The sequence below is a fragment of the Narcine bancroftii genome, chromosome 6 (assembly GCF_036971445.1).
Source record: "Narcine bancroftii isolate sNarBan1 chromosome 6, sNarBan1.hap1, whole genome shotgun sequence".
NCBI lineage: Eukaryota > Metazoa > Chordata > Chondrichthyes > Torpediniformes > Narcinidae > Narcine > Narcine bancroftii.
This window is the reverse complement of record NC_091474.1, coordinates 159,828,077-159,839,184: the sequence shown is the minus strand read 5'-3', so window position 1 is coordinate 159,839,184 and position 11,108 is coordinate 159,828,077. Positions and strand designations below refer to the sequence as shown.

General features: G+C 43.2%; 1 protein-coding gene across 1 annotated transcript; it reads left to right on the top strand.

Moving 5' to 3' along the window:
* The first annotated feature begins 543 nt into the window (after nt 1–543).
* Nucleotides 544–9,312, top strand: osr1 (odd-skipped related transcription factor 1). The gene is made up of 4 exons (XM_069886478.1): nt 544–874; nt 7,028–7,724; nt 8,152–8,251; nt 8,601–9,312. The coding sequence occupies exons 1-4, from the start codon at nt 757–759 to the stop codon at nt 8,643–8,645; spliced, it is 960 nt and encodes a 319-aa protein (XP_069742579.1). The 5' UTR covers nt 544–756; the 3' UTR covers nt 8,646–9,312.
* Nucleotides 9,313–11,108: the final 1,796 nt, after the last annotated feature.

Below are 11,108 nucleotides of genomic sequence, written 5' to 3'. Positions count from 1 at the left end.
GGATCTTACAGTGGTAGTGGTATCCAGATCTTCTCTAGGATTTTCTTCCTTCCGTGACCCCTTTGAACCAACGAAAACAGAAAATGTCCTTTTACTGCTGATTTTATCGCTTTTAATAAATACCCCAATCTCAAAACCCCAAACATATGTCGCTATTAGTCTGGAGTGAAAAATTATCTGGTAGTTTCAATTGATTTTTAAAATAGCCCAATTATCATCGAGGCACCATCAAGGTCAGAATTAACTGTCTATATCATTTCCATTTGGTGACCAGGCCGGGTTTATTTTCTCTCTCCAGAAAGACACTGCACATTTGCTTCGAGTTAATTGAATATAACATTAAACATGTTCTTGTCCAAAAGAGTCGGGTAACATTATTACAGTTTTCAATGTTTTCTTATCATCTCCTAAGCCGAAAGCGGCGTGAAGTTCCGCAGCCCCTGTCTCCCCGGCGATGCTGTGAACTTTGCGGAAAGTTTATTGACTTTGTGTTGGTGGGGCCGTCCGGCTGCGCAGTGCGCCTGCGCCGTCACTGGATTTCTCCCAGGACTCGGTTGAAATAGGAGGTGGTTCGAGGGTCTGGAGGAGTCGGTCTGTGTTCGGCATCTCCCTCCGAACAGAAAGGCGAGCTGCTCAAGGGCAGTCTGACTCGGTCTCGGTAACTCTTGGCTGGTACCACCAGCTCCCTCTCCCACCCCCTCCCCCCCACCCCATCACCCCACTTCGTTGCCGCAGCGCCATCTCCGAGTTCAGAGCATGCCAACTTGGGTATGTGCTTGTGCCACAGCCGCCGCCCCCTCCAGCTCTACATCTTCCATTAGTTCCAGCGAGAAAGCGGCCACCCTCGCAGTGCCCGCGGAGTTCCCCGGTGCAGGTAACTACGAGACCTTTAAATCGAACCGCATTAGGGGAATCGTGGCTGCTGGGACGCGGGGGATTTCGGTTAGTTTGCATGGAACTGACATGTTTCAAAGACAGGTTTTGATTTTCAGATGGACTGTGAGACTAACTTCAAAGTTTTATTTAATACATATCGAGTCGACCTACTTGCACGTGAACGCCTTGGGTGTCCAGGTTCACTGCAGTGACATTTTCCATCCATGTGACGATGTGTTTCGGAAAGTAAGATGAACATGTCAAATGAAAGTTCGAATGACTCTGTTGACGGGAGTGTTTTACTCTGCACGGGGCTCTGAGTAAAGTGACCCTGAAAACAAAAGGGATCCACTAGAACTAAGTTTAATCAGACCTCGGGACCCAACATGAACTCCTGCCAAAGAACAACGTTCACGGTGGAGCCTCCGCGCCCCATCAGCGACCCTTGCAGCTGATACACAGCGGACGCATTTATTTACACTTTTGGTTTAACTGGGAGCGTTAATACGATGCTCCTGCACAGTATAGAACGAAACTAACTACGTTTCCTCTTTGCTGAGTCGAGTTACATGTTTTTAGTGTTAAATTCCCTCGGCAGATTTTGCTTAGCATCTGCAGAGACTTGTGCCCGGTGTAGCACGTGCAGGCTGTATATAAACATATGTGCCGAGCTCCAACACACCTGAACCGACTCGGTCCAACCAGACTGAGCAATGAGTGGGGGTCTGCCAACATGCTGTCAAATCATCACATCGATTTTTTTTTACCGTGAGCACCGTTTGGAAGCTACGTTGCTTTTGTGCAATTGTTCAGATGCAAACACGGCTGCTTTCTGCTCCAGTCAGCTGCGAGGCGCACAGTATACTAGCCTGGCTGCAAAATCAAGTCCGGCGCTTGAGTTGCTCCCAGCTGTTTCCGGTGCAGCGAGCAGTTTACTCTTAATAATGTTGATGAGATGCATTCAGTAAGGTCTCCAGTGCGGTCAACGGTACTTGTACTGACAGGGTCAAATGAGCGGAACACTTTTTTTTATTCCCAAACTGTCTTTTTCTATTTCCATAAACTAAGGAGTTCCAGCTTGATGTGGGACGGATGGGAAACAGTGTACTAAAAGGATAAGAGAATTTGGTTGATTTTGTGAGCCTAACTCAATCTCTCAGTTCAGTTGAATGTAGGATATTTGCAATAAGATGGAAAACGTCATTAAATTTGCAATAGTTGAAATGCTATTCTGTTATCTTGCGTTTTCATTTCAAATAGTATCCTATTACGATAAAGACTGTAACAGATGCTTCATTCTATAACATGTTTGCCGAAATGGGTCGTTCTCTGAATATTTTCACACTATTATTATAAAGATTAAGATTTGCACTTTTCGAAAGAAAAATTAATTTCCAGAAAACCTCGAAATGCTGATCTATAAATTTGATGGTGAATTCACATACGGTTATTCCTTCAATCAGAAGTACACTGTAATCCGTGAAGTGCAGATAAATATACAAGAGAGCGATCGTTCCTCCGAAAACATACCCTTCTCGAAATTTGGATGTAAAACAGCTGACTGTTGAAATCCGTCCAACTACTCCACTTCATTCTGTACACAAACTGCATAATGGACTAAACATTTCCCAAAGTCATTCCCCTTCCCCCGTTTAAAAGCCAACTCATCCATAGTTTATGCGTAGAAACTGCTTGTTTGTCTTACTCGGTGTATTAATCAACACTGGCAGCTAAAAAGTGCTTTGAGTTCTTGGGTTCTCCAAACACTGTACTCATTGTGATATTGTGATAATCCGATGAATAATGATGCCCCCGAAGCATTTGGGACATTGATCTAAAAGCAAACCCCATTTGATATGTCGCAGCTCGCCCAGCCGCCCAATATTCCTGCACTCAATTAGAACGAACGTTTCTTATTAGGCTGCCACTGAGGGCGAGATCGCATCGTACTCAAACTAGGCTCCAGCTCAATAGAGCATAAGTTAAAGCGGGATGGGTGGGAAAACTGTGAAGGGAAAGAGATTCCAGACAGATGCGCCCTTTCAAGTTTATGGACATAATTGTGGGGAAATTTATCTTGGCAGAATGAAGGTTTTTTTTCGATAGAGCGTCTGTAGATAAGTGGCCTGTTCTCAATTACTCAGCGACTAACCTTCGCTGTTTCTATTTTTTTTAAAACAATGTGTGGCATTTTCTTATAATGGGAGGATGGTGTGATGATTTATTTAACTTAATGGGAATCAGTACCGGCAAGCCGACGGAATAAACAACACCCGTCGCCCACAGATCCTGACCAAACAAGCCTAACCATATCATATAGTCAGTACTTCGCGGTCAGTCGAATGGGCTCCGGCTCCTTGCTTCCATTCTCTTGTAGGCCATAAGAAAAAAAATGCATTAAATGTTTTCCGCGGCAGACTTTGAACTGGGAGGAGACATTTTCTCGTGTATCATTGGTGAAGAATTGACACGTTTCTTGTGTGGCTCCACATCTTCAGCAATCTGCCTTTTTATTATCGCTCGTACATTGACACTTAATCCCAGTGTGTATATTATATATATAAAGCCCCGAATACCACTCCCTTGTAACAATGAACCTTTTGGATGAGGCTCTGCGAGAAGGCACTGCAACGATCGGTGCATTTTTTGTGTTACTGCTTGTGCGCGGGATAAAAATGAACAGATGAGAATAAAGGTGCACGCTCTATATTTCATCTCACACAATATGATCTGACAAAAAGTGAAGTAATAGATCAGCTGAAGGTTGATCAACGTGTTTATATCAATCGGTTATATTTGTGACCGTAATGGCCAGAACGTCGAGTAGCATTTCTAACAAACTATGGCAATAGGAAGTAGAGAACGAAATCGTTGCTCTGTCCTCAACTGAATTGTCCGGCTGCTTCAGTTTATTTTTGTCGACGTTTGTGGCTTTACGTTAGAACACCTAAGAAATAGGCACGAAACGCCTCTTGGCACCTTCATCCTGTGGAAATATTCCTCGTTAGCTCAGTTATTGTTGAACAGCTACGGAGATTATTTGAAACATCTTTCTGCTGAATATTAATGTGCCCTTTCATGTTTAGAGCTGTGCAGACTTTAAAAAAAAAACCAGATTGACTCCGTCCGGAAATATTGAGTTAAAATATCCTACTTTGCGAGAAAATAAACGTGCTTGCTGGAAGATTACGAATTCTACCATTATGTGGGTATTCGGTCTTTGGTTCGTATAGTTAGATAGAATGAGTGGCTCATTCAAAGCGCTAGCCAGTAATAGGCGCGATGCACCTGCTGTGTGTAACTATTTGCAGATCTCTGCGAAGCACGTTGTTTTCCACTTCGGTTCTATGTCAAACAACCGGGGGAGGGGACACGTGATGTAATCCAACAATAATGTGTCATAATTGTAATTACAAGACGAGTATTTTAGACCAGATATAATTTGTCTATTTTAAGCTATTTACCAACGAGTCTCCTTTGGAATAGACCCTTTATCAGGACCTCATTGGTCAAATTGGTCTAAAAAAAAAGAATTAATGAATAACAAGGCGTACTTTTATCGACTTAACAGATCCCTTGAGTAAGACCATATTCACTTGTTCTTTTAGAATGCTTTTCTTTTGTTCAATGGTGTCAACAATCCCTGATTTGCTCTAGTTCTACTGCGCAAGATAGGTAATAAAAGTAAAATATGAAATTTCCGTTTACCGCATGGCAAATGCTACCTAAAACCGTTTCGGGTGGGACTTACATTTCCGAATATATTTGTTGACGCGGAGATATACATGTTCCCGAGGGATTGTACACAAACATCATTAAAAATGAAGGCCATTTACTCAATGTTCCCGGCTGCCTCTTGATGCCAGTTTATTTAAGGGGAGATAAATGTAACCGATTTCAGTTGCTTTGGAAATATTGTACTAAACTGTAAAATTCAGTCTGGAAATTTTCCAAAAATATAACTGGGATGCAAGAGATTTCATGGTAACGGGACAATCTTTCTTTCCTTGCACACAGCATTTCCCGAACCGACTGTATTGTGGCCAAGCACCTTGATTACGTGTTATGTGCCAGGTCACACCATGACAGAGCAGATTGCAAACAGATTTTTGGCGTTCTCTTTCAGATATTGTGTGTGTTTAAAAAACAAATGACGAATTTTTAAAATAAATTAAGTGTGAGAATAATATGGCACTTTGCATTAATTCATGGGAGGGATAGATGTTTGAGGCATAACGCTCGGCTTTGTTCTGTTTAAATATAATTGAAACATTTGCAGTTCCTTGGGGGCATTCCTCAAAGCTTAGAGTACGTGACAAGCTCCAAATATTTTAAAAAGCCCGTCGATCTAGGCCTATCGGTGTGCCGGAGCACCGATGTGACAGTTGAAGTTATTAAGGGGGCATGTTCCCTCGGTCTTTGAATGTAGAGCTAGTGACTTGAGTAAATCGGCCCTTTAGTTTCAGTCAGTTAGAAACGATATCGGGTTTTTGGCGGCATTGAAATACAACTGGACATAATAGACCCTAATCAGAGGCTAGGATAATTGCAGACACATAACCCCGCACTGGAACGCCTTTCGTTGAGCTCACGCTGACAAATTGCTCGTGACTAGTTTCACAGAGCGTTATCTGCCATGACTGTTGAGAGTTAAAGGAGATTTCTTTTGTGACTTTCCTTACCAACACTAATGGAAAGTCTCACCAATTAGCAAAACCAATCTTTGCTAAATGTCACTATTTTATTCTGGGTCATTGCAGAGGAATTCTGCATGATGTCAGTCCGCTTGGTTTGCCAATTCCTTTCAAATAATTTCGACTGATGATCGCTCAGATCCCTTCTTGGTGCGTTTTATTGTTTCTGAAACTAACCTTAACGTGGTGTTAAGTTGCTCGAAATGTGCAATGTTAGGATGGGCATTTTTATTGAAGTAAATGCTTCATGCTATCTTGTGCGAAAACTGATGGGATCTTTCAAATGATCTGAAATGGGGTCAATTACTTCTGCGCCATGACCATAAACCACTAAATCCCTGGTGATCTGAAGACTAGAAATACTAATTAGTCTTATCTCACCTTATTTTCCCAAATGGCAACAACGAGTGATATTCACCGATCCGTTTGTGACGAGATGTTTAGGGCAGCGTCTTAAAAAGAGCAGGAGGACGGCAAAGGCGCACTGGAAACGCAGCAAAGATGCTGCTACTCCTCACCTCTACTCGTTCGCACCTGAAACCCAGGGTTATCTGCGCACATCTTTTTCAATTTATTTTCGAGTTTATGCTTTAAAAAAAATACAGCATAGCTTCGAGAGCTGGACTTGATAATCAACGACAAAAGGATCCGTTTTGGTTGGCATTTACCTTCACGACAGCAACAAGATTTCAGAAATGTTCCGAAATATTGATCAAATAGGAAAACGCCGCGAATCTGTCTCTTTCCGAAGTTGTCCCTCTGATGCGTCGCTGCGGTGAAAGGTTACGATGCATGGCCGACCCAACTCGCCTCCACATGTTCCTCTTGTCACGCGATTGCAGGGCTGCAGCTGAGTTTCTCCAGCACTTGTGCGCCGCCGCCGCTCCACATTCCTTCCTCCTTTGCTTTAGTGGAGTAGGAGAGTTTCCTCGTTCACGTTGCGGATCACAATAATGTTTAGGGGTGTTCGAGGCAACAAAAGCCAATTTCTCCATCTTAGTGCTTGCATGCAACCCTTCTACCTGTCCTGTTTTTTTTTTATTAATGGCTCCTGTAAGGCTGCAGTCGGAAAATGTTTTCTTTTTACCTCTGTTTAAGGCCGCAACGGGGCACTTACTGGCCTTCTAAAGTCCTCCAGCAAGAGATATAAATAAACAGTGTTGCGGGTGGCGGTGGCTGGTATCGCCATATTTTACTGGTCTGGGTGTTTATTCTGTGAAGCTCGGTAAACATCGACTGCTCTCAAATAAAATGCTAGGCTGTGTTTGATGAATATGTTTACACTCTGTTAGTTAGACATGTGGATTTTACTGTTCTTTATGTCAGTTTACGTTGAAGTCGTGTTTTAGGGGTATGTGTTCGCGTTAGTTTCGTGTTTGATTACTTGTTGAACTTTTTTATAAGAATAGAAGTAAATCACGTTGCCACTCACTCCCTGTTCTTTTTCTTGCACAAAGGTTTCTGCAAGTTGGCCAGGTCTGCTGCAACCAGCGCTCTACCTGCGAGCACCATGGGCAGTAAGACCATTCCGGCTCCAGTGCCCATTCACCCCTCGCTACAGCTGGCGAACTACGCCTTTCTGCAAGCTTCCAACGGCATCCCCACGCCATCAGAACAGCTGCACAACCTCTATGGTTTCAGTACCCTGCACACCGTCCACCTCCACCAGTGGACCCTGGGCTATCCTCCGATGCCTATGCCCCGGTCATCCTTCTCCAAAATACCTGCTGTTTCGGCTCTGGTAGACACTCGGTTCCAACTGCCCACCATCCCGATTTTCCCCCACGTGTTCCAACCCAAGCAAGAATCGAGCAATGTTCCAAACAAGACAAGGCCCAGGTTCGACTTCGCCAATTTGGCCATTGCGGCCACTCAAGAGGACCACCCTAAGATGGGACAAATAGAGGAACAGTGTTCTCCTTCTGCCATTGGTTCTCTGCTGGATGTCACCAAGCTCTCGCCAGAAAGGAAGCCCACCAGGGGCAGGTTGCCGTCCAAAACCAAAAAAGAATTTGTCTGTAAATTCTGTGGTAGGCACTTTACCAAATCTTACAATCTCTTGATTCATGAAAGGACCCACACCGATGAGCGGCCTTACACGTGTGACATTTGTCACAAGGCATTTAGAAGACAAGATCACCTCCGCGACCATAGGTAAGGTTTCCAGTGGTTTCACTGGAAAGGGAGGGGGCTGGGAGCCTGTGCTGGAATAAATTCAGTTTATTCCAAGTTCTGCTGTGGAAGTGTCAGGATCCTCCTGCATTACCGATTGTAAACAGTAGGGGATCAGAAGCTTTGATCCGAATCCCCTCGAATGACCGATGGTTTATTTCAAGGCGTTTGTAACAATGAGTCTTGATAGCACCTTAATCCCTCTCCCTGAACGGCGTGGGATTTCTCGTTGAATCAGAGATGGGGTCTTAAATGGCTGAGTGTTCACAATATTTATGAAAACATATAGATAAAATAGCTTGTCAAGTGATCTTATAATGTTGAGGATCTGGTATAGCAATTATTCAGTGCAGCTGTTTGTTATTGATAGGCTGTTCCATTTTAATTGTTTTCTGTTATTCTGGTTTAGGTATATTCATTCCAAGGAAAAACCCTTCAAATGTCAAGAATGCGGCAAAGGATTTTGCCAGTCCAGAACATTAGCTGTTCACAAAACACTACACGTGCAGGTAAAAGAGCTTAAAACCTCTAAAATTAAATGCTGAGCACAAGCCTGCAAACAGGACTTTGAGTGGAACATTGACGAACGCCTGTAATGTGGACTTTTTCCGTCAAATTTAGAAGCAGCATAGACTATATCCATTTTGCCGCCGTTCTTTTCTGTTATTTTAATTCCAGTGCGAACAGATTATATGTATCTGTGGCATTCCACTGTCAGAAAACCCGCGTTGTTTTCTAAATGAGATGCAAGAACCGATTTGTTTCACTAGATTCCTTACGATAACACAAGGGATGGTGACGATCTTCACCGTGAATTTGGGAGCTGGAAGGTGATGCCTTGCCTACTGTATTTGACAGGAAAATCCGCACATATGTCCGACGTATGGCAGGGAGTGTGATTGAAGAACCCGTCTCGTTATCTCCATCGACCTAATGTGCCGCCAGTATGCGGAGAAACTGACGTGAAGCGCCTTCACCTCGGGCACAACCCCAGAGACAAGCCAGGACTCAGAAAGGCCCCGCACTGTGGATAGTGTCAGATTCTGATTTCATTCCGCCGAAATGTAGGGAATAGGGTGGAATTATTTTCAAAATTTCGGCTAAAGCCAAAAAGAAAAACAAAGCATCAGTGAGGGAGGGAGAAAGGTGGAAACTTGGTGATGTTTGAATGTATCTGACTGGGGCCTGGGGGTAACGTACCTGTGTAAAGTAGAGAGGAAAACGCCAGCCCCATATCTATCTCCGCTATATTTAAAAAATGCATGGATAATCTGTGGATGAAAGGAAATCTGCACCTCAGCGCAGGCTGGTGACCTGCATTGCCCGAAACGGGACAGAGGTGGAAAGATGGCAGACCATTGATGCAAACAACAGAAAGTGAAGCAACCAAAGGGGCACACAACCGCGCAAGAACATTTTAAACTACATTCCATTCTTTGTGTTTTTTTTTAAACACAAATTGTTCTTTGTAAATGTTTTTTTGGCACTTTACGCTATTTTTATTAACTATTTTCATGTATCACTGGATTTCTAATCTTTTTAAACAAATAAATTGCCATTTCCTCGGCAGTATTTTGTGCGCCGATTATTTCAAAACAGGGTTATGTTACATACACGAGGGCGTGTTCCTTTCCATCGCCTTGAGGCTGGGGACCATTTGGACAAACCACAGATTACCCAAACCTATACTCCTCGTAATAGTTCCAATAGCCCGCGCCCCTCACCAGTTTCGGCTGCTATATTTTTAATTGAATTTTGTCACATTCACTAAAACATTACAACAAATGTGGCAGGAAAAGACAAATTGAGATTTGGAATTCGTCTTTTATTTTTAAGAGCAGCTGCCGATATGATGGACTTTGTACGTGGGGGGTCGGTTCACCTGTTGACTTGGGGGCAATGTTTTAGTCCAGAATTGCGCTAAAAGCGTCCTCCCGTTTCACTGACAATATTTAGGACCCCGACTGACCAGATTGGCCGAGGGGACGTGGGAATATTGGAACCCTGCACTGAAAATCCCCAATTGCCAAGAGCTTTTGAAGTGTGCATTCTTTTCTGTAAACTTAACCCACACAAGCTTTGAGCTTGTTCGCAGATCGGCTGGTATAAAAATAAGCTTCAGAAACCAGCTGGACAATCAAAAAAAGAACAGAATTCCCCTTTCCGATAACATTTTGGTTTTGCATTTCAGCGTAAATTAAAAATAAAACGGTCCCCTCGACCATAACAGCTTCCTATTCTCATTGATGGAAAAATAATTTCCCGCCTATGATTGCAGGAACATGATGTCCGTTCGAAGATTTATTTGCTTTACGGGGACATTGTTTATATTTTAATCTAATGATTGCAATGTAAATATGATAGTGAGGTCAGGATTCAGCGCTCCACCATAAACTACGAGGTTACATTATACTGTACTTTGACCCTGTTCTCCGTTCACAACTGACGACCGCAGGTCCGGGAATCGTCCCTGTAGAGAACAGGATTGCACCCTCATCTACGTATATTGGCAACCTCGTTCACGAGAAACCGTGTGATCTGCAGCTTCGCACCGGGACTGAAACCTTGCGCAGCAGGATGGGTGCAGCAGGGTAAGGTTCTTAAAGGGCTCACAGTCGAAATGTCGACTCGGCATAAGATTGTGAGCAGTTTTCAACTGTACTTAAAGTTCATTGCCGACAGTTGGAATCCATTCCCTTGTGCCCTGGGGGAATTTCACACACCAATTAATATTTAAATCTTTAGAGGGATCGTCAGCTTTCTTATTTACATTATCTGCAAGATAGGATTAGGATTTGCTAAAGACCTTCAGACATATGATATCGAATTGAAATTACCCTTTTAAAAAATGCAATGTCCAACGACTGCACCCTTTGGCAAACTAAGCGCCTCAGCCCTTGAGAGCCACGTTGCAATGTTCTTGCTGGGGTCCAGAGCAGAGACCACTTGGCAATCGTGCGATTCAGTGGGAGGGATAATTGCGGGAGTGAAAGCATGAGTTCATTGGTGGGAGTTTTAAGAAGTTCGGATTTGTTTTCTTTCAAAAACGCTTGTTAATATTGAAGAAATTCGAAATGTGACATTGGAATAACAATGTCCAGAACCACAACGGATTTGATTGAATTAAAAAGGAGACGCGTATTTTGGCGTATTTTACTGAACTGAACTATGAACTTTTTAAGTTACTGATTGAACTCCTGTGAACGGAGAACTTGGGGTCACAGACTCAAGATAAGAGTACGACCATTGATGATTCAGATTCTTTTTACACCAGAAGGCTATGAAACTTTGGAATTCTCAAGAGGGCTGTAGGGGATTAATCAATGAGCAGAACCAAACAGAGATTGAACGTTTCTTGTCGGCGAT